This window comes from Castor canadensis, chromosome 19, assembly GCF_047511655.1.
Source record: "Castor canadensis chromosome 19, mCasCan1.hap1v2, whole genome shotgun sequence".
Classification (NCBI taxonomy): Eukaryota; Metazoa; Chordata; class Mammalia; order Rodentia; family Castoridae; genus Castor; species Castor canadensis.
This window is the reverse complement of record NC_133404.1, coordinates 38,513,983-38,541,060: the sequence shown is the minus strand read 5'-3', so window position 1 is coordinate 38,541,060 and position 27,078 is coordinate 38,513,983. Positions and strand designations below refer to the sequence as shown.

Sequence of the window (27,078 nt, the reverse complement as noted above, 5' to 3'; positions counted from 1 at the left end):
AAATGGAAGAGACAGAAATGGGTAGATCTTGGTATGTATTCTGAATGTGGAGTCCTCGGGGTTTATGACTGATCAACTAAGGGAAATAAAATAATCAAAAAGAAAGAGCTAGACAAATGGTGGGTGTTGATGTCATTAACTTGGAAGAAATAAAAGGAAGTGGGTAGAAAATTAAGAGCTTAATTACAGACATAGTCATTGGGATGCTCACAAACTATTCAAGTGAAGATGTCAGATTGTCAGAGGCATATGTGTAGGTGACAAAACTGTAACTTTATGAGAGAGAAATGGAGTGTTACAATAATTACAGGGCAGCCGGAGTGGCATATGACTGGGAAAGATGTCTTAGAAGAATATACAGAGAAGAGAAGAAAAAGGAGTTCAAGACACAGCCCTGAACTTTCCAGCACTGGTAAGTCAGGCTGAACATGAGTTCCTAAGTTTGGGGAGAAAAAGTGGTCCTCAGCCCAAGACACTAGATGTTAGGAGGTAACTAAGTGGTATCTTGTAGATGTGTAAATAATTCTTAGCATACCACTATCTCAGCCTTTTACAGAATCACAATAGTGTCACTCAAAGATCCTTTACTTCAAAGAACAGTGATCACAATGCTGTTTCTGATACTTGCGTCTAAGCCACAAAGAATAGAAAAACTAACGTCTTTAAAAAATAGGAAAGAATGAAAGAAATGGCCAACAAAGTTAAGATTTAGCAGGAACTACACATCTGTGTATGTTTATACTCTGGCACAACCTAGTGGCACTGTATTTAACAGGCAGGTCTACATTAAGATGGAGTAGACAACTACTGTTAAAATTACATCCTGAAACCTTCAATCTGCCACTGTGACTTCATAGTACTTCTTGGATCATGAAATTAGCGGCAATGATAAATGTCACACACCACCTAGAGAATGACTTCCGTATCCTTCAAGAAAGATATTTTTATGAAAATCAACATATTCTCATGTCATTCTGAGGTAAGAGCAGCTATTTTTTAGATATGACCTCCTTATTTGATGTGCCAGTCAGATGTTTATCACACTGCTTAACAACCACAATTTGTCCCACACTTTTTACATTAAAGCATATCATGGAAATCAACACAGACATTTCAAAAAAGACCCAAATTCATTTTAAAGCACAAGTCATTACTACAGTGGCTTCCATCACAGCTAGGTTCCAAGAAAAAGACCCAAATTCATTTTAAAGCACAAGTCATTACTACAGTGGCTTCTATCACAGCTAGGTTCCAAGTGAATTTGCTGTGAAAAGGACTTGCTTAAGGACCTCAGCACTGGTATGCACAGGTCACACATTACAAACTGGCATGCAGTTCTGACATGACTGAACACGATGTGAGTTGCCATGTGGACCAATACGCAATTATTTTATTGGACCCATCTGAATATATGGAGTCCCTATGGCAGCAGAGTCCACAGCTTCAATAAGATTCAGATGCATGAGGCTGACTGTGGCATCAGTGAAAAGACAAGACTTTTCCTGGGATCCCCCAAACTTCTCTTGGTTTTAAAGGTCAAGCTCTTGGAATGGTACTCCCATATGGAAGCTAGATACCTAAGTCATATTGGAGTCAAATCAACATTTGAATCATGAGACACTAAGTTTTTCAGAGTTCTAGGAGTCCTACTGGAGCAATAATAGAAGGTGTCTCCTACAGACAGGTAGACTGGAGTAGAAGACTAAGACCACTTCCCACTGGTTCAGTTGGAAATGATGACCTCAAGGTCTTTCTTCTGGACCCTTGCCAAGGCAGAGTACAAGGTCACTTCCCCAGTGAGTTCAAGGGTAAAGACACAGAACCACCAAACAAAATATTCAGCTACAGACTTAAAACATAACATCATCTTAATATGTCAAGCAAAAAAATGGGATACATGTTACATATAAAGCGTTCCTTAATTGAGTTGCTCAGCAAAATTAGAAACAATTATTGGATTCCCATCCCAACCAAGTTTGTAAATAATTACAATTTGTTAAGGCTCAGTTATTAGCAAATACAGTCCTTGAAATGTCAGCAGTAACTCATACATTTTATTTCAAAAGTAGTTAATGACTAAGGTGTAGAACACTCTAAGTTGTTTTTTAGCCCTACAATAATTCTTAATGTTTCCAAAGAACCAGGGTAACATATAGCACCTCATAAACAAATATTACCAGTTTCTCCTTTGGATCATGGAGAATGAAAATGATGTAAAGTTGGGTCATTCTTCTAAAATTGTCTAGTAAGTTTAGAGAAGGGTCAAAAAAAAAAAAACCCTCAAAATTAGTAGCAAAATGGTACTTCTGGAAAATGCTGCTTCCCAACTGTTCCTTAGTAAGCACCTTTTATGCACTAGCTACATTAAAAGAAAAAGAGATTTTCTTGCCTCTTAGGACCTTAAAATCTTATGATAGAGCACAGAAATTTAGGTCCTCAAATATCTAGACTATTAGGCAGCCTTTGGTAATTTCTATAAAGAATCATGAGGTCCTATAGAACCATTAGCAGCAATTGAGACACCCAAGAGGCAACTCTGAAGCCAGAACAATTTGCTGAGGCAAGAGCCCTAAAATCTACTCCTGGCCCCATTGCTGCAGACTCATCACTTCCTAATAGCAACACCATTTCCTGCTTTTTTTTTTTTTTTTTTTTTTTTTTGGCAGTACTGGGGTTTGAACTCAGAGCCTTACTCTTGCAATAGCTCTACCACTTGAGTCAAGGCCCCAGACCTTATTGCTTTTAGTTATTTTTCAGGGAGGGTCTCACATTTTTGCCCAGACCAGCATGAATGGAGATCCTCCTACTTAGACCTCCCATGTATATGCCTCCATACCCAGGTTGTTTCATTGACAAGGGGTCTCACTTTTTGCCTGGGGCCTCCAACTGCAATCTTCCAGATCTCCACCTTCCCTGAGTAGCTAGGATTACTGCACCCAACTGCATTTCCATCTTTTAGCTATTCCATTATTCTTTCCATTGGGAGGCATGTTTTATAAAGTGTGAGAACAAAAGAGGTTTTTATAAATCTGATCCTGGTATCTTCAAGAAGAATTTCTTAAAGTAAAAGATTTCCTTGCCTGAAAGAAATAAACAGGCAATTTACAAAAACAGAAATTCAAATGTCTAATATGCTTATAAAAAGTGTTCAATCACATTAGTAATCAAAGGAATGCAAATTAAAATGAATTACTATCTCTCCCCTCTCAACTGGGCAGAGATTTAAATGCATGATAGAATTTAGCCCTGGTAAGGGCAAGAAGAAATACATTCTTCTGTATTGCTGAAGAAAAGGTAAATTGCTGCAACTTTTTTGGATGGCAAATCTAGAAATACTTAATCAAAAGCCTTTAAAATGTACAGATCCTTTGACCCAACAATTCTACTGCAATTATCCCCAAGAGAGGAAAACAACATCCACTTTCAAGAATCTTCATCACTGTTGCTAATTGTGAGAAGTTGAAAACACTCCAAATGTCTAACATTAAATAAATTGCTAGAATACAATGGAATAATATTCAATCACCGATAATTATGGTGTTGTAGGACATTTTTATTAACCTGAATAGATATTCGCGTTATATTATTAAATGTACAAAAACATTTTTTGTTCATTGGTTTTTACATGCATACATACGGACAGCTGCAAAGAACACTGTCTGGAATGGAATAAACACCGGTACATTGCTGGCAGCCTTTCTGTCAATGTTGGTCTCTACTTGCCAACAGCTCCATATTGACAATGCAGTATGTGTCTTTTGTGCTTACACAAGTGCCTCCTTCAATTTGAACTTCCAGGAAACTTCTACTGGGTCTTCGAAATGTAACTCAAATGGCATTTCTTTCCTGAATATCTCAAAATCTCCCACATTGAAGGCTCAGTTATTAGCAAGCTAAGGGCAGCCATGAGGCTTCAGACTTCAAGATGGTTGTTCCTCACCTGTGTGTCAGCCTCTGGCCTGGGAAATGCAAAAGAAAAAGGTTTCCACACTGCTGCCTTGACATCCAAGTTCCAAAATAGATACAGATCTTTAGAAGAAGAAATTTCCTCTCTGGAAACCAGCAGATGAATTTGTTCTTGGTTACACACTAGAACACACACACACACAAGAATCTTGGTTACTTCCATGACTTCTTGAGTGCAGCATTCAAAGTACCTATTGCCCAGACAGAACTGGTTACTATCCACCTTCCTCCCATTTCCAGTCTGTCTGTCAAAGGAGGCAAATTAAAAGCCAAGAGATGAAGGGAGCTGGAGGTGTGGTTCAAGTGGTACAGCACCTGCCTAGCAAGAGCAAGGTCCTCAGTTCAAACCCTAGTACTTCCGAGAGAGAGACAGAGTGAGAGAGCAAGAGAGCGAGCAAGAGAGTGAGAGAACACAATGGAATCTTCCCAAACATGCAAGCTAATCTAATTCCTAGGGTTCTCAGAAATAAGAACCAGTCAGGACCAGGATTTCCTTTAACCCTACTGCCTCCAAGGCAATTCTTCACCTGCCCTCCTGGCTTTCAAAAGAGGAATGACTGGGGAAGTCATTCGGACAGCTCAGCTCACTCTCCATGTCTCCTTCTTGGGAAAATAAAAGATAGGTCTGTCACTACCAGTAATGGTAGCAATACATGGAGGTGCAGTTTTCATGTCTGTGCTGTGCTAGGGAACTGCAGGGTTTGTGTGCTGAGTAAACCTGTGTTGGAGAAGAAAGAAAGGGAGGGAGGGTGGTGCAAAGTGATCCTTAATGTAGAACCCATCAGTCTGCCCGCCCTTTCCCATCTGCCCTGACCCTGCTGGACTTACTCAGAAACAAATCTCAGAATCACACACTGTCTCAGCATCAGAAGCCACGCACACCCCCAAGTGCAAACTTCTCACTTGAAGATGAGAAGTCTATCTCCATACGAAATCAAATAACTCACCTAAGTGGAGGAAGCACTGTTTTCTTATTCCCTCCCTTGTTAGAGTGAGTTTTTTCTCTCACTCCTGGTTATTACTGAACCTAACTGGGCTTAACTGGGGGTGACTGAAGTTCAGAAAAGACACAGCATAGAAGACAGAAAGTGGGGTCAGGTGTGTTGGGTGCTTGGGTGGAGACACCCAACCCTCATACTTCTTTTCTCTATCTTTATTCTTTAAGGCCTGACTCCTTGCAGTTCTTTAAAACCTTGCTTCTAAAGTCTTCCTTAAAACCTTGCTTAAAACCTCTTTTCTTAGGCTTGCTCTGTCCCATGTTTTCTCTTAGCTTATCTTTACCTTAATCGCTCTTAAAGTCTTTTGCCCCCAGGCTTGTACTGTCCCATCTCTCTTTAGCATTCTTAAAGCCATGGTGCTCAGACTTGCAAACAGCAGGGCCTACAAACTGCATATGCATAACTCTTAAAGTCTCCTTCCTCTATCTTGCACTGTAAAGTTCTTTCTTTGGTCTTTCTTTTTTTTTTTTTTTTTCATTTTTCTTTTATTATTCATATGTGCATACAAGGCTTGGTTCATTTCTCCCCCTGCCCCCACCCCCTCCCTTACCACCCACTCCGCCCCCTCCCTCTCCCCCCCACCCCCTCAATACCCAGCAGAAACTATTTTGCCCTTATCTCTAATTTTGTTGTAGAGAGAGTATAAGCAATAATAGGAAGGAACAAGGGGTTTTGCTGGTTGCGATAAGAATAGCTATTCAGGGCATTGACTCACATTGATTTCCTGTGCGTGGGTGTTACCTTCTAGGTTAATTCTTTCTGATCTAACCTTTTCTCTAGTTCCTGTTCCCTTTTTCCTATTGGCCTCAGTTGCTTTTAAGGTATCTGCTTTAGTTTCTCTGTGTTAAGGGCAACTAATGCTAGCTAGTTTTTTAGGTGTCTTACCTATCCTCACCCCTTACTTGTGTGCTCTCGCTTTTATCATGTGCTCATAGTCCAATCCCCTTGTTGTGTTTGCCCTTGATCAAATGTCCGCATATGAGGGAGAACATACGATTTTTGGTCTTTTGGACCAGGCTAACCTCACTCAGAATGATGTTCTCCAATTCCATCCATTTACCAGTGAATGATAACATTTCATTCTTCTTCATGGCTGCATAGAATTCCATTGTGTATAGATACCACATTTTCTTAATCCATTCATCAGTGGTGGGGCATCTTGGCTGTTTCCATAACTTGGCTATTGTGAATAGTGCCGCAATAAACATGGGTATGCAGGTGCCTCTGGAGTAACCTGTGTCACATTCTTTTGGGTATATCCCCAAGAGTGGTATTGCTGGATCAAATGGTAGATCGATGTCTAGCTTTTTAAGTAGCCTCCAAATTTTTTTCCAGAGTGGTTGTACTAGTCTACATTCCCACCAACAGTGTAAGAGGGTTCCTTTTTCCCCGCATCCTCGCCAACACCTGTTGTTGGTGGTGTTGCTGATGATGGCTATTCTAACGGGTGAGGTGGAATCTTAGCGTGGTTTTAATTGGCTTAGCTTTTCGAAGGCCTATGTTAAAGTTCTCGGCGCAGACTTTCTATCAATTCCTCTTTAGCCATTCTTTTCCCTTCAGCCATTTCCCTTTAGCAATTCTTTTCCCTTCAATTCTTTTCCTTCCAAAAGCTTCCCACAACAAAAAGCCCAAAGCAAAAGACCCAAGCCAAAAGCCCCAAAAAACCTCATGCCCTCCTTCAGCAGTTCTTTTATAAACGGCATAAACAGCGGCAAGCAGGGTGGAGCAGAGGCTCTTAGGGAGGGGCGTGACATTGTAACACGAGGAAACTTCATTCCTGCATCTCTGAACACAAGCTTGGGTGACACAGCTGTTCTGCTTTCTTCTGTTCGTGGCCAGGGCTGTGCCTAGCTCAGCCTACAGGTAAAAGCAATTAAGCTGCATCTCACCTTGCTTACATCCAGTTCTCATAGGTTTTTTATAATCCGCTCTCCACAAACTGGCAGCCCAAGTCTCTCAATTCTCTTCTCAGTGCTTTTGCTATTGTCAGACGTCGATTTACCATGAATCATGTACAACTAAGACTTCAGACTCCCTTGCTTGTATGGTGTTTCTCCAAAACTCAAGAGGGGTCCTTACCATTTGCTTGTATAGACATATGTTTTCATATAACTTGCAGGAGGAAGGTATTTTGGGGGAGTTGTACTAGGGTTTGAACTCAGGGCTTCCCACTTGCTAGGCAGGTACTCTACCACTTGAGCCAAGCCTCCAGCCCTTTTGTTCTGGTTATTTTGAAGTTAGCATCTTCCTTTTTGCCCATGCTGGCCAGGAACCCCAATCCTCCTGATTTCAACCTCCCAAGAAGCTTAGGCTGACAGGAGCATGTCTCAAACAGCTAGGATTACAGGTATGAGCCACAGACCCCCAGCTGTAAGAGAAAGGTAATTTAATCACAAGTAAGACCCATGCTTAGGTAACACTGGACTTGAATTGAGGATCAACTTAGCTTTGGTATAGATTAATTTATTGCTGTGATTTGCAGTAACTTTTCTGTATAATTAAATCACTGCTACCTATCAGTTGCAGCAGTAGCTTCCAGAAGCATATCTACCTGTCTGCACAGGTAGGTCCTGTCACAAAGGGCATTGTGTCTACAGTGTCCAGTGACAGATGTGAGTAAGAGAAGAAACAAGGCAGGCATTGAAAGAGCCAGAAGCTGGTCTAGGTAATAGTCTTTCAAAGTTCTTTTAAAAGAACTTGATAAAGGTCTTCTCAAACATGAAAGTAATCCTAAATGTTTGCCTGATATTACCCAAAAACAAGTTGTGAAGCTGAAAGAAATTTTCCTTTAATTATCAATAGTAAAAAAATAAATAAATAAATTTTGATCAACCATGCTGTAGAAGAGGTTGAATTATCCTGGTATTCTCTATAGAAAATGGTATAATAAAATGTCACATGAATAGGGCAATCAAAGGATATTCAACTAAAAAGATATGAAGAAAGCATTATAAATAAATGCCAGGAAGTCAATTTTAAACGTTATTTTTCTGATTTTGTGAAGCTTGTGGTATTTGTCAGCTTTTTAAAAAACCATTACTTTCTAAACGCGTCTTACTCTAGATAAGTATTCCCATTCATACTTAATTTTGCATTTGTTGTTTTGTATTTGCCTCCTTAAAGATGGATCCAAAATTGTATAAACTTCAGGCCCTGTAAGCCTATTCCACCCTGATTATCATTTTCATAATATTTTAGTTTAATAGCAATATTTAATGAGTAATGTATTAAGTACACTTAGAAGATGTAGTGATAAACTATATTTTGTTCTCTCAGGAAACCAGTACCCACCTTAACCATATAATCTCTAATCAAAAGAAAGGAGGCCCCCAAATATGATATTCTCACTTCAATAGGCCCCTGTTCCTTCTTAGTGAAGGATCTTACACCAGTTTCCAATCATCTCTTCAACTTCCATGTATTCACATTTTGCCAGAAAAGAAACTGAAGCTCATAGATGTATCCACAGAAAGCAAGTTTATAGTGAGCCTCAGAACACCTGATTTCCTAGGTATAGGATCCATCAATGTCCTAAGACAGCAGGAAGTATTTATAGGGTCTGCTCTGGTCTCCTACACCCTGGAGCACTAAGTCATTCCTCTAAGATGAGGTTAGCTGATGTCTTTAAGCAATAAAACTATAAGTACACAATATGTGTGCATATGAGAGAAATATTTTAAGAGAAATTCCCTATCCTCTTAAGCAGAAGACATTCAAAATCATCTCACCTTCCCAACAAAAATGAATACTCATTGTTATAAAAATGAATGTTAAGTTCAATGTGCTATTATGTTCAACATGTCAACTTAAGTAGCTCAAGCAGAGCACTCCTTGCTTTTGTTAAAGGGATTATCCTTAGAGTTTTCTCCTGATTTCTGCTGACCCCAGAGAGATACTTGGTTTGAAAATTGGATTCAAAGGCTTGCTTAATTGCAAGTAAAGTAAGGGTAAGGCAACCCTGATGCTGGTGGAATGGGACTCTCCTAACACTGCATAGGGAATTACAGTATGGCATCCATTTGGGCTCTTCTCCTGCATCAATTCATTATTGTCTTGGTTCTCTATTCTGTTTCAAGACAGCTGATCTTTTGGTAGAATTGAGTTATAAAAAGTGAGATGCTACTATACAAGACCCTGAAACTGAAACCCATACATATGGATAAAGGAGGCTTTGAGAAACCCTGAAAGAGCAAAAGAGGGTCAGTCTTATCCTACAGATTCATGTTTTCCAATCCATGGAGAAGACATGAATGAGTATTTATCATCCATATCACCAATGAAGGAAGAGGACAGAATGCCGTTAAAAGCCAGTAGTAAGGCAATTCCTTATTGGAGGAGAAGGGAGAAGGGAGGTTCTGTAGGCTACTTAGCAGCAGTAGGATGCTAAATAGTGGAATGTTCACATGTGATAGAAGTAGGGTTAGAATTTAGCTTTCTCTGGGGCTAGAGCAATGTCTAGCCACTACAGACCAAACAACTCTAATTGGTTTCCTTCTCCCCTTTGTGAATTATAATACTCTGCCTTCAGGCACATGCCACTCATATAGTTCAGCAATTCCTGTAGCCTCCAGAATGCATCAAAGCTAATCATGTCAACTGGTTCTCAGGGCTCAACAGCACACTGCCAGCAGGGAGTGAGGGGGTGGTTCTGGAGAGAAAATATTTGTCCTGAGATCCACTAGTCTGATCCTTCTATGAGCAACTCTAAGAATTAGTAAGTTCGGTGTTTCTCTTTCAGAGAAAGTATTAGTTGCACAAAATTACAGTGTGCTATCATATTCTGTCCCATTGTAAATTTCAGCCTAGGTTAAAACACTAAAGAGTTGATTGAATAGAGTAGGTGTCTTAATTCAATTTGGATTGCCATAACAAAACACCTGACACTGGGTAGTTTATATGGAAAAGAGATTTATTTAGCTCACTATTCTGGAAGTCCAAGATTATGCGTGGGCATTGGTTTCTAGCAAGGGCCTCATGGTGCATAGCATCATGTGGTGAGAACGTGTGTGCGAGAGAGGTAACATGATAGAAAAGGAGGCCAGAGAGCAACCCAAAAGAAAAAAGCCAAGCTTACCTTGTAACAAACCCATGGTCTCAGTAAGTCATTCACTTCTCTAAGGCTTACCAGAGACCCTAAGAACAGCATTAATTCCTTCACAAATATGGCCATGACCCTATCACCTCCTACCAGAGTCCACCTCTTAAAGATCCTGCCACCTTTCAATACCACTGCACTGGGGTTTAGCTTCCAGCACATGAACCTTTGGGGTACAAATAATCCCAAACTCTCAACCTCAGCACTACTGGCATTTTGGACTAGATAGTTTCTCAACAGAGGAGAGGTGGAGGAGAGGCGGAGGGGAAGAGGGGGTTTGTGGGACATTTAGCTACATTAGAATGCCAAGTGGTGGAATGTTTACCTAATAACATTCCCCACAACTATGACAACCAAAATGTTGTTGTGATATTGCCAGATGTCCCCAGGGAGAAAAGTGTCCCTGGCTGACAACCACGGGACTCCAATGAAAAGATCATGTATCATACCAAAATCAGATGGAGGTTTTCTACCTCGCATAAGAACTCAAGATAGGTTCTAAGATATCCTCCTTTCTATCCATCCTCCTTCATGCACGCTCAGCACATCATGCATCAAAATTATTCTGTTGGTACCTCAGATACATTCAAGTGCATGTCTGTCCTGAACAATGGAGAATATAGCTCTCCTTAAAACAATTTGATGAATCGAATGTTACAAAGATCATGTGCATTTAATGTATGTACCACATTCACTGGGTGCTGAACCACCCTGTTCTCTCTCTATAGCCAAAATCTTACAAATACAATGTAACACTACGTTACAACACACCAGAGAACCTAGCCACACATCAGGCAAAACAGACATTTGCTTGCACATTATTGTTCATATAAATTCTATTCCTTTGCCATTTGCAGAATTAAATAACAGCATAGGGAGCAAGACATTTGGATGCAGAGAGAAAAGTGATTCTCAGATGAGGTTTGACAAGACACAGGGCTGCAATAGCAGATCACTCTAAATACTAACATAACTTTAGATACTCCATTGCATCGTAAGACACACAAAATAAAGCAACTCTGACTCACTTTCATAGACCTTGTTGAATTGTCCCCAAGATCATATGCCATAAAAAGATGCAAAGCATCATGAGAAGAACTAAGATTGGACTGGCCCAGAAGAAAGGAAGAGAAACCAGCTTGTTCAATCCAACTTCAGTTTTAATATTGAAGGATCAATTTATCATGGAAAGGCTGTGTCCACAGATTATTGGGCCTGTCCCTCTGAAAAGTCACACAGAACCTAGAACATGGTAAGTGCTCTTGCCCTCCTCTTCCCCCTCCTTTTCTTTCTCCTCACCTTATTCCTCCTCTGCTCTTAGGCTGATAGCTATACTTATCATCATATTTACATACTGACATAAATTGATTTTATAATAGAGGCAAAGAGGCTACATATTCAAAATATAGATCTAGCTGAATTGGGGGTCATAGCCTCATAGTGGTGAAATGATACATTTACTAACCCCAAGTAAGGTATATGTCGCCCTAACTTGCTTATGGGGGTAAATTGTGACTGACATAGAAGTCCAGTTATCCTTTGATTACCTACCTTATGTGAGTTTGGCAAGAGATGCGAAGAGTCCTAACTTTGGAGGATTAAAAGATACCCAGGCTGGGATAAAGTACCTGTTGCTAATGATGGTAAGGAATGAGGAGCAGTGACCCTGGTAAACCTTAGAATGCTTCCAAAATTCTAGAGAAAACTCAACTCCTCCATTTGTCAAGGAGTTAATATCTAAAATATATAAGGAACTCAAATGAATAGCAAAAAAAAAAAACCAATTTAAAAATAGATAAAAGACCTAGCTATTGCTCAAAGGAAGGCATACAAATGGCCAACAGGTATATGAAAAATGTTCAATATCATTAATTGCCAGGAAAATGCAAATCAAAACTTCAATAAGGTATCACCTCATTCCACTTAAAATGGCACCACCAAAAATAGGAAAGATATAATATATTGGAAAAGATGAAGAGATAAAGTAAATGCTTGTATACTGTTGGTTAGAGTGTAAATTAGTACAACCATTGTGAAAAAAATATGGAAGTTTCTCAAAAATAAAAAATAGTAGTACCATATGACTCAACAATTCCACTTCCGGGTATTTATGCAAAGGAAAGGAAATTAGTATATCAAAGAGATAGATGTCTGCACTCCTGTGTTCATTACAATATTATTTACAATAGCCAAGATGTAGAACCAATGTAAGTGTCCAGCAATGGGTAAGTGAATTTTAAAATGTGGTGCATATACACAATGGAATACTATTCAGTCATTTAAAAAATGAAATCCTACCATTTGTGACAAAATGAATGGAACTGGAGCACATTATGCTAAATAAAATAAGCCAAGAACAGAAAGACAAGACCATCTATGGTTCCACTTATTTGTAGAATTTTAAAAAGTTGATCTCATAGAAGTATAAAGTGTACTTGTGGTTGTCAGAAACTGGGGTAGTTGGGAGAGAGGGAGAAATTGGTCAGTGAATACATACTTATCATCCGAAAGGACAAATTTCAAGACATCTATCGTATGTTTCAAGAATGATACATTCTTGAAAAACATGAAGAGAACAAATACTCTATGCTCTCATCACAAAAATAACTACGTAAAGTGAAGCACTTGTTAGTCAGCTAGATGTAGTCATTGAACAATATATGTATACCTCAAAACGTCATGCTGTTTGATATCATCTGGCTTTTTGTTTGGGTTTGGCTTTTGGTTCTTGGTTGGTTGGTTGGTTGGTTGTTTTTTTGAGGTAGGGTCTTGCTATGTAGCCCAGGCTGGCCTGGTACTCATGAATGAGTCCAAAGGGGCCTCAAACTTATAATCCTTCTGCCTTAGCTCCCCAAGTGCTATGATATTAATTTTTAATATAAAATAAAAAAGAAGTGGAAAAAAACTTTTGCCCCTAGTTGTGACCTACATATGCAGAGGTGATAAAACTCTGGAAGCAAGCCAGTAGATTTGGGCAACTCTTTGCATAGTCTAATATCTTCTAGGAAGATCATGAGGGGAGGAGAAATTTCTAGGCCCCTCTATTAATACCTAAATGTTCCAGGATTCGTGGGATTACCTATAATCAGATGGAAAAGAAATCCCACCAATACACAACCAGGGATCAGAGAACACAGTACTTCAGATTGGTCACTCCACAGGAGGGGTAGGGCTACACTGGGTTTCTTAAGGTCGAGGCATCTGTCCATTATGAAAGGCTCTTCCCTTGGAGATAGTGGGAGAATTGAGCTGGATTCTCTTTGCCAGTCATCATGGCTACATTTCAGATATGGGGCACCATCCAATAAATTTACTTCCTCCAGCTTCCACCTAGTAAGTACTCAATCTAATAGATGCATGACTTGAAAAAATTATAATTCATATCTTTTCCCCAACACTCCTCACACACAAGAAGAGAATCGTGGAATAATATAATTTTACCCTAAAGACTACCTAACCCAATATTTTCTTGAAAGGTCAGAAACCTCCTACAGAGAGGATATGACCTGGATTTAGATGCCACAGAAGACATAGCATTAAATACCACTAAATCACATAGAGAAAAGTGTTTATTCTTCTTTTGGGAAATGTCTGTTCAAGCCTCAGTTATTAGTATATTTTCAATACCTCTCCAATATTTTCTAATCTTTTTAGAAAACAGGGAGCAGACCCAAGCCTCATAAGCTCCACAGCGACGGTATCTAGGTGGACTTTAATAACATGATGTTGTTTGCATTACATTTACTTTTATGGCTAGTTCCTACTTGTGCTGAGTGCTACTGCTATACTTAAGGCTATATATAAAGTTTCACCTCAATAAAGTCAAGATGAATATATTTACAAGAAAAATAACATTAAATAAGCAGTAGTATAGTTGATCCAAAAATTTGTGGCATACAGATGACTAATATTTAGGGAAGTCTAATTTCATCCCCACCCCTCATTTTACAGGCGAAGAAAGCATGACCCAAAAGGTTATATCACTTGTCCAAGGTCACATGGTCAATTAGGTGCAAAGCTGGGATTTGAACCAAGGTCCCACAATGCCCAGACTTACCAGTAAACATGTGTAGTAGGTGCTCCAGGTGTCTCTCCACAGTCTTCCTTTTGGGACTAACACATTTGTCCCTCTAGCCAGAGGAAATATTAATGACTGACAGCTCTCAGCAGTGTAGTAAATTGCTGTCAGGTTAAAAAAAAAAAGTCTCCAAGGTCCTGTGGTATCATGATATAAGAAAATATATAAAGTCTATGGCCAGACCACTCTGAATGTGCCCGAGCTCCAAAGCTAAGTAGTGTCAGGTCTGGTTAGTGCTTGAGTAAGAAAAAACACATATGTTTGGTGATCATCCCAAGATCCTAGCAGCGAGCTCCTAAAGCCCTTGCAATTTCCTAAGCGATAGGGGTTATAGAGTGTCTTTCATTATATTTGGTTTTACTCCCAGTTCATGACACAAAAGCTTCTAAGACCCTGGGAATATCCAGAGTGGTCAAGTACTTTATGTGTATTGGTGGAATGACTGGTGCTTGAGGGCCCCTGGATAGCATGAGGATTTGCCATAAAGACCAAGGCATGATCAGAAGATTGAAAGTTTTAGTTCCATCTTTCAACTCCTGGAAAGAGGAAAAGGGTCAGGGAATGAGCTGATCACCAATAGCCTATGGTTTTATCAACCATGCCTACATAATGGAACCTATGAAAGCCCTAAGTGATGGCGTCAGAGAGCCTCCATGTTGGTGCATATATGCACATACAGGAAGGATGTTAATTTGCTACTTGTATCAGGTATTTAGAAAACTGATACGACCTTTCACCTTTCAAGTCTTAAGGTTTTCTGGGCCACTCAAATGAGTTAAAGAATGGCTCTATGTCAAGACTGACTTATGTATATGGTTCACCTTTACATCTAGAGCACAATCTTTGGTCTCAGCCCTCACCAGGGTCCCCATTCTTAGCAAGGCCTATGTTCCAACTCTTGTTCTCCTAGATATGCAAGGCTCCCAAACATAACACTCAACCTTCAAGATCACTTTCCAAAACAGTAAATGCCTCCAAGGCTGCTATGGTCTGGATGTGCCCCCCACCCCCACCAAAGGTATGTGTTGAAACAGCACAATGGTGTAAAAAGGTGGAACCTTGAAGAGGTGATTAGGCTATGACGGCTTTGACTTTGTGAATGGATTAATGTCATTATAACTGGAATGGGCTCCTTAGAAAAAGTTGAATTCTCTCCCTGTCTCCCCCTCTTCCCACCTCTCTTTTTCTCTTCTTCCCTCCCTCCTTCTCCCCCCCTTCCCTCACTCTCTTGCTCCCTCTCCCCCGACATAAGGCCTTCTACCATGTCATGACAGTGCAACTAGTTCCTTGCTAGATGCTGGCTTCTTAATCCTGAACTCCCAGCCCTTAGAACTGTGAGCCAGTAAATTTCTGCTCATTATCAATTACCCAGTCTGTTGTATTCTGTTATAGTTACACAAAACGGACTAAAACAAAGGCAAAAATGCTAGTTTTGCTCTTTTCTCTGGGTCTCTCACCTCTCCTGATCTCAATCCATCATACGCTCATTATCTTGTTAGAACATTGGTACTTTTCAGAAGAAGTATTTGTATTTTATTCATATTTTTAATTATTTTCAGTACAAAAGTTGGTCTGAATTACGCAATCTATCATTACTCAGAAGCAGAAGTTCATGGAAGGTTAGAGATTGTTTGAGAGCCCTCTTCTTAGCTGCCGTTTGGATCATTTTCCCCTTTAGGGTATGTAATATATATGTTATGTTTTAATAATGAATGTCAAGGAGAAAATGAAATTTGCTTATAGCCTCTGTCTAGCCATTGTCAAAAGTAAGAGATACCTACACTACCCTTCAGAAGCTACTTGGGTTAATTCTGTCATTAACGGGTTTGGGTTAGGATACCCCAGAGTCAGATGTGTATTTAGGGCATTGAGCCTACACTGGTTGTTGAGATCTGATGTGTCAAGGGGATGCATGGGTGGGAGTGGAGGAGGAGGAGGGAGAATTCATTACTGACCATTTATTGATGAGGCTGCTTTTCTCCAAGGCCCCTGGGGAAAGTTTCATCAGATACCCTGACTCTGAAATCCAACCCTGCCTTTAATCTGAAACCCAAAGCCAATGCTGTCCTTATCACCATTAAGGTCTGCCGATTAGACTCAGAGTGACTCTCTCGAGCCTTTCCACATCTGTTGCCTATATAATTTTTTTTTCCCAATCAAGTAAGAACAAGAATTCATGTCAACCTAAGGTGTACAGACAGGCTGTAGAGTCATCAACTGGTGAAATTCACCAAGCAGTAGAAGAACCCTAGATTTCTATTAGAACTGACTTCACATCTACTCACATCAGAACAGTTTCAACATCCAAAGGTCCAATTCCAGACCACAAGAAGTTAATCTTTACACACCACTGGTGATAAAACATGGCATTGATCTAAAACCATTGTTTGCCAAATGTGTTATATAAATTTGTAACAACCTGTGGATTTTTGCCCAAAACAATTTACTCCATTTCCAAAATAATTTGGAAATGCTATAAATTATATCCGCCTTATTAATATACCATGCACATTTTATTAGAGAATCAACAAAGATGTATTAAACATGAGGATATGTATTAAGTATGTCCTCAGACAGTGACTTAGTTAGTAGGGATAAAGACTGAACAAGACATGAGCTTCTGATGCTGGTGGACAAAGGAAGGCAGCACAAAAATGAGTACCAGGGGATATGCAGAGAATGACAGCTGGGGCATAGAGTGATGGGGAAGCCAATTGTGATATGGGGGAAACCCACTCTGAGTAAAATACATTTACACTGAGAGCTGAAAGGCATACATGCCTGCAAAGATTCAATAAAGAAATTTAGGAAATTTGCCTGACATTTTGTTTTTGTTTTTGTTTCTTTTTTTTTTCTTTTATTATTCATATGTGCATACAAGGCCTGGGTCATTTCTCCCCCCTGCCCCCAACCCCTCCCTTACCACCCACTCCACCCCCTCCCTCTCCCCCCCCTCAATACCCAGCAGAAAGTATTTTGCCCTTATCTCTAATTTTGTTGTAGAGAGAGTATAAGCAATAATAGGAAGGAACAAGGGTTTTTGCTGGTTGAGATAAGAATAGCTATACAGGGCATTGACTCACATTGATTTCCTGTGCGTGGGTGTTACCTTCTAGGTTAATTCTTTTTGATCTAACCTTAGTTCCTGTTCCCCTTTTCCTATTGGCCTCAGTTGCTTTAAGGTATCTGCTTTAGTTTCTCTGCGTTAAGGGCAACAAATGCTAGCTAGTTTTTTAGGTGTCTTACCTATCCTCACCCCTCCCTTGTGTGCTCTCGCTTTTATCATGTGCTCAAAGTCCAATCCCATTGTTGTGTTTGCCCTTGATCTAATGTCCACATATGAGGGAGAACATATGATTTTTGGTCTTTTGGGCCATTGCCTGACATTTTGAATCCATCTATCCCTTTCACCTTTTTTGAGTAGACACTGGTATCCTGGGAAATGTTAGTGCTCCTTAGAACCCTGTTCGAGAAAGGCTGATTTGAACATAGATCTTGTGTTGGTTGTGCTGTGGAACGCACAGTATCTACAGAAGAGTCACCCAACACATTCATCAATGCTAATGGAAGGGCCTGAGTTGGCCCCAGAGCACTCCAGACACAAGTACTTTCTCCCCTGACCCCAGGTTAGTGAAATGGCAGAAGACTCTGGAGACACCACCCTGAGCTGTGCATTTCAGGGTCTGCAAAGCTCCTTCCTCCCCTAGGACCTCAGATACACAAAGGCAAGATGTAATTGGCTTCTTTGCAAGAATGGTGCCTAGGGTTGAGGAGGACACTCCTGTTCATTCCCATCTTCCCATTTGCAGCAATTGCCTCACTGCTGCTTCACCACTGCGTCTCCACCCCACCTCTCACCCTTAATACCAGGCTTATGGCCAAGTCCTCCAGACCAAGGTCAGTAACTATGGTCCATGGGCCAAGTCCAATCCACTACCTGTTTCTGTTGATAAATTGCCTGGATCACAACCATGCCCATTAATTTGCATATCATCTGCAGCTTACAATAGCAGGAAGCCTAAAAATCTTACTATATGAGCCCTTCCAGACAGTTTGCTAACTCCTGTATGGGGCCCCTGTTCTCTGTGCCAGTTCCTCTCAGCCCATGGAAACAGCCACCACCCTACCCAGACCTGCCAAGTGGGAGTGTCCATTTTCCCCAGCAGACACCTACACTTGTGAATATCTGTTCAAAAATTTCTCAATGCCCCTCCTATTCCTTAGAGAGGTGATATGCTTGCCAAGGGCACTTCTGCTGGCATGAGGTTCCCTCACTCAAATCCTAACTATGCAGCTATGCCACTTACTCACTTTGTGGTCGTGGAAAATTTGTTAACCTCTCCAATCTCCTGTTTGAAAGCTTCAGAATGAGGATAAATATTATCAACCTCATAGGATTGTTGCAAAGATTAAATGAGACGGTGCACATGAAGAACTTTGCATATTTCCTGACTTGCAGAAACCATTTAATAAATAGGAGCTATTGTTTTAACTGTTATTATGAAAGGAGAACTGAATATAAGACAATGAGTTCTACAGTCCCTTGACACAAAGCATGTCAAACCATCTCAGCAGTTAAGCAAATTGGGGCAAAGGTGTAAAGCATCCAGAGTTTTCACAAACTAGTGGTATCTGTGGCTAATAGGTGTCTGTTCTAGAGCAACCATTTTTGAAAGCTGCTTGCTGTTTTAGCTACTGAAACTGAACATATGGGTACCCCAAGACCCTACAACTTCACTACTAGATACATACCCAACAGACATGTGCGCATACATTCACAAAGACATTACTAGAGTGTTCATCAACACTATTTTGTTATAGCACCAAACTGAAGACTAATGCAAATATCAACAACTATAGAATGGATAAAGGAACCATGGTATAAAGTTACAATGGTCTGCTGTTCAGCAATGAGAACGAGTATCTTCAACTACATGCAGAAACTCAGAGGAAACTCACAACATTAAACAAAAGGAACTGGACATAAAATCAGAACTGCCAAAGGATTCTATTTATAGTTGTTGAACAAAGAAGCAATCTGTGGTGTTAGAAATCAGGAGTAGTAACTGGAAGTTGGCATGAGAGAATCCTGGGATGCTGAGAGTTCATGGTTGCTTCATCTGGATGCTGGTTACGTGAATGTAGTCAGTTTATGAAAAGTTATCAAAAGAAGAGAGGGAAGGAAGAAGGAAAAGGAGAAGAACATATACTCCTGGCTACTCTTCCACCTACTCTTTTATGTTTTCATCCTTTCTTTCCTAGGATCTCAGCTCTTGACCTCTCTTCTTCCACCATGATTTTCTCTGGTTTGCAGTTATATTGCTTTGAGGGCCTGTGCAGTATCTGCCCAGTGGAAAAGCAAACTAATGGTATCTATGTGATCACACAAACTCTCTACTTCTTTCACTTTAGGTTTGGCAAAAGGATACGGAAGTCACACCCAAGAGGATGCATTTCTGTGCACCCATTTCTGAAATATGAAGAGGTGCCCAGTCTGTTTGATTCATTGCTGCCTGTAGATGATTGCAAATATAGTAACAGGTAACATGGACAAGTTCTCTTCCTGGTTAGCATACTTCCCCAATGTCCAGACCTTGAACTGAGACTATGTTTGACTCTCATAAGATCACTTCCAGTTTTAAAAACTGGGTAAATTGTGGGACAAATGTTGCCAGGTTATGATTTCTGCATGGGCATGGGTCTCTCTGTTGGCCACTTGCCTCAGCTTCTCATCAGCAATGCCAACTTTCCAATTACAGCTCAAAGCAATGCTGGACTCCTGTGCATCGCCCTTTGCCCTGTGGATGTGGGTGTTTAGGCAGCCAGAATCTAGGCTCAGGAGGTAGAAATGCCAACTGCTCCCAGTTCTTAGTGGGAATGAGACATTTTAAATCAACTCTGGTTGTTTTAATTCAGCCATGCTGTCAGAGCTATTTGGATTCAAGAACATTTGAATACTTCTCCTAAAATAACTTGTATTGCTTCCAAATTAAACAACAACAATAACAAAAATCAAGAGTTTTAGAACAGTCCTCCTTTCCCAATCCATGAGCCTCAACTCATTCCACCAGTCCTTCCTTGTAGGGTGGGTAAGATGAGGGAGAAGTACAGGATGGGTGAGATGCAGGGGTGAGGTAAGTAACAGGGAGGGCTCAAGGTTGAAGCTAAAGGGTCAGGGAAGGGATAGGAAGATGTCTAGGGGCAAAAGACAAGTCAAGATTAAGGGGTGAATCCTGATTCTTCAGCCCTTATTCTTCAGGAGGCTAAGACAAGGGAGACCACAAATTCAAGCTCAACCTAGACTCCATAGTGAGTCCCAGGCCAGTCTGAAATACATAGTAAGACCTTCTCCCAAAAAAGGAGGGTGGAAATACCAAGTGTGGTGACCCACACCAGTAATCCCAGCTACTGAGGAGGCTGAGATATGTTCATGGTTTGAAGCTAGCCCAGGCACAAAGCTTGAGATTCTATTTGAAAAAAGAAGCTTAAAAAAAAAAAAAAAAAAAAGCAAAAGGAGACCGAGGTTGTAGCTCAAGAGGTAGGGCTTTTGCTAGGAAGTGTGAGGCGCTGAGTTAAATCCCCAAAACCACTAAAAAGAAGAAAAAGAGGAAAATTATTTGGGGTGTAAGGACACATCACATTATTTGATAAGAAAAAAAAAAAAACACTATTGTAGTCACATAAATATCTCTCAGTCCAAATAGCTGGACAAACAACACCATGGCTGGGACCTCATATTCAAAAATAAAATGTCATTATCAACAGTGTGGTGAACCTAAAACTTGCCACTAAAGACCCTCCAGCATTTGGACAAACTTCCACCTCCATCTCCTGTCTTCTTCTTCATGAGGTTTCTGTTTTAATCAATTCAGACACATGGTAAATCCTGAATCCTCTTCATACTTTCCTGATGTGAGAAGGTCACAGAGCATCCTGTTCACGATGCTAAGTACACAACCCCAGGATTTATGTTTCATTAAGATGATTGCCACTCTTTATTGGGCACATGTCACCGTGCTTACCTCTTTATGTGCATTTTCGCTTAATTTATAATAAGGCTATTCATTGGTGTTAGAATCCTCATTTTGAAGATGAAGAAATTTCAGTGAAGAGAGGTTCAATTGTCTGTCCTGACTCATGCAAGTTTTGAGCATATGTGACAAAATTTAAAGACCTAGCTCTTCCTAGCATATCACTTTCCTAGGAGTCTTCTGAATCTCTTCTAGCACAGAAAAAGCTATAGATGGATGGATGATGGGGAACATCCAATTGTCCCAAACCAAAATTGTTACCTTCCTTTGCCAGGAGTCATTTACTCTCATACTGCATTAGGATATGGAACATAATTAAGTTCTACCTAAGTCTCCCTCTGTTGGTGAGAATTAATATCTCCTTAACTTCAGGTTCAGTCAAGCCAAGGTAATGCCCTGAAAACAAAGAATAAACAGGTATTCCTTAGGTCATTTAAGAAATAGACTCAAGTCAGGCATGGTGACACGGCCTATAATCCCAGACCTCAGAAGGTGGATGCAGAAGTATGGCAAGCTCAAGTCTAGCATGGGTTATGTAGTGAGTTCTACACCAGCCTGGGCTAAAAAGGAAGTCCCTGCCACAAAAAAAGGATGAGTAGATAGAAGGAAAGAAGGAGGGAGAGAGGGAAGAAGGAAGGGAGAAGAGAGGAACGGAAGAAGGAAGGGAAGGAAGAAGGAAGGGAGGAGGGAGGGAGGTAAGGAAGGGTAGAGGGAGGGAGACAAGGAAGAGAAAGAAAGGAGGGAGGATAAGAGAGACAAAGGAAGACTCTTACCCAGCTGGGGGCATGGCTCAAGCGGTATAGCACCTCCCTAGCAAGCATGAGGCTCTGAGTTTAGGCCCCAGAACTGCCAAAAAAGAAACACAGACTCTTAGAAAGGCTTTGTCGTGACAGGACCTGCTTCACAGCCCCTTTCTAGGGATTTATTAAGTTTCTATCATTGAGACGAGCAATTTCACCTTTCCCTAACCATCAGCGTCCTCACCTATAAGACAGAACAGCCACATCTCCCTCACAGATGACAGAGAAAGTGAGGTGAGGTGACAGAGATGAGGAGCTGTTCATTCCTCCAGTCTCTAATTCTAAAGAATTTAAAAAACTGTGAAAGTCAAGGGGAAAAGAATACCAAATTAAGACTTCCTCCACACATCCAGCTCTGCATGTCCCTACATGTGGCCATCACCCTCTTTGCTATTGTTTGACCAACACTGTCATTCCTTGCACACAAATAGATGTTATTGTTTGACAGTTTGGTCCTTTATCCATTTGGTGCCTGTCCTTGTAGGGCTTTCTTGTTCTTTGCTTCTATGGATGCTTGACACTAAGTTGTCAGTATGCTTCCATGTTTGAGCTGCAGTTGAGGTAGGCTTCTCCAATAAGCTCAGAAAGCTTAAATGTTCACCTGGGAGAGATCCCAATTAGCACCAGAAAGCCTGCAGGAAAATTCTCTTCTTGATTTGTCCAAATCCTCTGTTTTTGTCTAAGGGGAAAACTCATTTCTGCTCCACCTGGCCTTCTGGATACAACAGATGCATATTTCCACATCCTCTGCGGAGAACTCTACACATGTTTTGGAGGCAAAACTCCTAAGTACTATGAATGAAACATATTGGTCACCATTTTTCAACCCATTCCCTCACTGCAGTCCAGAGACTGAAATCACCTGATGTCTTAAAAACACATGTTCAAGGAAAGATGGACTGCTTGCCCCAGTCCGTGTTTTCTATTATCTAAGGTAGATGCTAACTTAAGACAGGAAACTCGACATCCTGAAGTCTCACTCACAATCCATAATAAATGATGTTCTTGGAACCGCAGTTGAGAAAGGAGTCAGCTATGTGCCTTCTGGCAAAGCTGCAGGCCTGGGACTCCATTTGAGCAGCTATAATATAAAATAATAAAGTATGAATGCAAACTACAAAAATGTGCCCACATCACAGCCCAGAGTGTGCCAAAGCTGACCTAATAATTATACATTTTTCATGTTTCAATAAGGTACTTAATTGCCATTTTGTGGGACGCTGCTGGATGAGGGCTCATGGCATCAAAACTGGCAGGCAGCCCACATCCTGCTACACTGGCAGTTCCCCATCTTCCCCATTAGCTTAAACCACACAGAGAGATGACAGCAGGACAGAATGAGACACCTTCCTTTCTGTCCAAGTATATTGGAGTTCACCCAAGAAAAAGCAGGGCAGGTTGATGAAAAGTATAGGCAGGTGTTTCCAGCCACTCACTGTATTCTCAACTGGGGAAATCATAAAAAACCACAGTCATTTGAGCAGTCATTTATGGTGTGCCAGTGCTTTGCAAAAGTCTTCTCTTAATCCTCACTCAATGTGCTTAGGAATCTATTTTTATTATCCCCTTTTACAGATCTGTACATGGAGGTTGAGGGACTCATGTAAGGACAGTGCCAGAAAGCGGACTGGATTCATCCTTTCTATCTCTGGCACCTGTGCTCGGGCTGTCTCCTCTTCATCCAGGCTCCTGTGGGTCAATCTGATTTTCTGCCTCAATCCCAAACTGTCAAGGCCAGGAATGTGGAAAATGTCTTGGTAGAAAATGGGTTCTCACACTCACAGGACAGAAATAAGGCTGTGTCTACATTGAGGGAGGAAAAGCATCTTGTCCCTTTCCCATTTGTACAGGAAAAAGGAACAGGCAGAAAACTGGTATTTCTTAGTGACCTGGCTTATTCTGTGACCCCCTAAGAGACAGAAATGGTAATGTTCTCAAGGAGGGGGACTTCTAGATTCTTGTGATGGGGACACTGGCACATTGAGCATCCTCTGTCTGTGTGGCCCTCTGCTCACTTTATTCCTTCCCACAGGTGATGTTCTTTTCTTTTTTTTGTTTTTTTATTTTTGGTTTCCTTGAGTACCTGGAGAGACTCACACTTGCTAGGCAAGCACTCTACTAGTTGAGCCACACTGCCAGTTCTTTAACCTTTTAGTTCATTTTTCAGATAGGGTCTTGCACTTTTGCTTGGGCCTGGCTCAGATCACAATCCTCCTACCTCTGCCTCCCAAGTAGCTGAGATTCCCCACCACCCCTAGCTCTGGGGAACTCTTTAAAAGACATGGAAAATCAGACTAAGCTCATTTTGTTCAAACATAACCACCCTCTTCCCCAAAGATTTGGGAAAACACCTTTGTAAATAAGAAGAGAGGGATTAGCTTGAATTGGTAAAATCGTTAGAATCCCCAATTATGAGTATTTCAGCTAATGTTAGCCCCCTCTCAGAAACTCTGTGATTTCTCCTAGTTTAAGTCCATGGAGAGCAGCTCAGGGGGACAGGGCACCAAACCCATCATGAAAGAGTCTTCCAAGGAACACATGCTTTTTTAAAAAGTACCGGAGTTCTAACTTCTACTATGGAGATGGAAACAACTCACGGAGACAGTTTGTGGGTGCCAGGCTGGGAACATAGCTCAATTCTACACCCACTTTCTGATCAACTGGAGTATACGCAGGAAGTATGCTGATATTATTTTAATGTTCTGCTTAACTGGGAACTAAGCAGGGCCTAGTGAACATAATTAAATCTTTCTTTGATAATTGAGAATTTTGTAGTGCCCTGGAGTGATCATTCGAAATATCAATTACAAGTCCCCTCTGGTGGGAGAGCAGGAGATTGTTCTCAACCTGAAGTGACTTCCAGGCTGACTACAGGACACTGGTTTTCACTGACCCCCTAAAACCAGCTTTCTGCCTTCCTTTTTTCATAGACAACTAGTACAAGGAAAATTCTGTTCATTTGAGGCTTTTGGTTGTGTGAACCACCGATAATCAAGGTATTCATATAACAGTTCAGAAAAGAGAAAGACACGATGTGGACTTCTTATACCTGACTACTGAGTCATCTAGCCAGATAAAAATCTTTAGATACATTTTGAAAATTCATTTTGTGTCTCACCTTCAACACTCCTGACCCAAATGCATCCTTGCCTTGTATGGATCATAGAGAATAAGTCAAAAGGCACTGAGTCAACTGAATATTGAAGTCCTCAAGTGTCATGTGACACTGAGAGACCTGCTTTGCTTCTAGGATTCAGTTTCCTTACCTGTTCCTCTAGAGGTTGAGTTTATTATTCATTGGTAAGCTTTTCAGGAATATAGATCTCCTTAAGAACTACAGGAAAACTATGGAAGCTTTCACAGCAGGGAAAAATGAACATAAGTGCAAACTGTTTACATTCTAAACCAAGGCGTGGGTTCACCAACCCCCTGACACCCATTATCTTATGACTGTCCACCCCCATCCATGAGTTTCAGGTTTAAAACTCCTGGGATTGCCAGGCATGGTGGCTCAGATCTGTATTCTCAGCATTGAGGAGGCTGAGGCAGCAAGATGGAGAGTTCCAGGCCAGTGTGGGCTAAAAAGTGAGACCCTATCTCAAAAAACAAACTAAACCAACAAACCAAAAAATCCTAGGGTCAAAGACAACTTGGATCTCTTTTAGCTCTGACATCTCTGAACCTGATATAGCATGAGCATCTTCCCAAGTTTACAGAACAGAGGTCTTCAACCTTCCCTGCAGCTTAAGATACCTCTAGGGACTTTTCAAAATCCCAGACCAATAAAATCCAGAACTTTGGGGGTGGCGCCCAGGCACTAGTAGTTTCTAGCACACTCCAGGTGATTCCAACCTGCACAAACATTTGCAAACCACTGCTCTAGAACAAGGATGCTCAAAATTAGCAGTGAACAGAACCACCTGGGGGAAGGCAATGTTCAGCTGCTTTCTGGCCAGATCCTGCCTGAGAATTTGCACTATTAGCAAGCATCCACAGCCACTCCGATGCAGAATCTAACTTGGAAGCTCAGTAATACAGACAGTTAGCAGGAGAAGCCCAGAGAAGCCTCTCCCCAGCTACATTTCTTCCCAGGCAGTTCTGCAAGCTCCCAGAAAGTTTCTAGCCTTGTTCAGGGATAGCTGTAGTAAGTCTCCTTCATTTTATCAAAGAGGCTTTTTTCCCCACCTTTCCCATCTCCAGCAAAGTTGGGTCTTTTAGCCTGAGCCTCTAATCCCACCAGGTTCAAGAATTTAAGAAGAGCTATCATCAACATGTTGAGTTTAAAATTTAAATGTCATAGCATCTCTTAGGTCAGCTTCAAGGTAAGAGATGACTTCTGTCCTACTGCCCAGTAAGCAAACCTACACTGCAGGCCAGCTGGGCACAGACCCAGCCTATGTGGTTCTGCACCCTCTCTACCCCTTCCTACCTGGAGCGTGTGCAGCAGGACCTGCAGCCCACTGCCTTCTTGCTCAGCCATCCCTCCTGGAGTCCTGGAGCACTGGCTGCCTGGGCCCAGATCCGGGCTGGAGAGGCTGTGACTGCCAAGCTGACCTCGCTGCCCGCCTCGCAGGAGACTGCTACAAGAAGGCCTCAGCCGCACATGCTGCGGAGTGTGAAGTCATCGTCCTGCAACCCTAGACCTCGGCACAGGCGTAGATGCCCCCAACTCCCACTGTGGGGATTAGGTGAGCCCCAGCTCTGGGGAGAGCTAAGCATTTGGGCCCAGGGGTGAGGAGGGGCACCCGCGTGAGTCACTCACCCACCTCCAGGCCCACGCAGGAGCCAGGGAGGAGAAGCCATCCTGGATGACTGACAGGCATTCCCAGCTGACCTGGTCAGACTCCCTGCAGAGGCTCCTCTACCCTCCCCGCTTCTCCCCCCTCCCCACCCCTTTATTTTGGTCTGTTGCTGGCTCCCAGTTGTAACAGGAAACCCAAGAGTGCTTGCACAATTGTGGCAGTTCAGGGCACAGAAGCCCAGGGCCCCTTGAGGTCCCAAGCTTAGGGAGAGGAACTCAGACTGGACTACTCAGGCTGTAACTACCCTAGACATTTTCTATGGACCAGGTTCCTTACAAAATCTCCTCATTTTCACACTAATCCTATAG

At 41.4% G+C, this 27,078-nt stretch overlaps 1 protein-coding gene across 2 annotated transcripts in view; it reads right to left on the bottom strand.

Annotated features, from left to right (window-relative positions):
• The window catches only part of Agbl1 (AGBL carboxypeptidase 1), a 780,759-nt gene extending 754,045 nt beyond the window's left edge, over nucleotides 1-26,714 (bottom strand). For both annotated transcript variants that reach the window (XM_074061490.1, XM_074061492.1), the window contains exon 1: nucleotides 26,398-26,714. In XM_074061490.1, coding sequence (XP_073917591.1) covers nucleotides 26,398-26,448 — 51 coding nt within the window. In that variant the 5' untranslated portion in view covers nucleotides 26,449-26,714. The remainder of the gene's footprint in view (nucleotides 1-26,397) is intronic.
• Nucleotides 26,715-27,078: the final 364 nt, after the last annotated feature.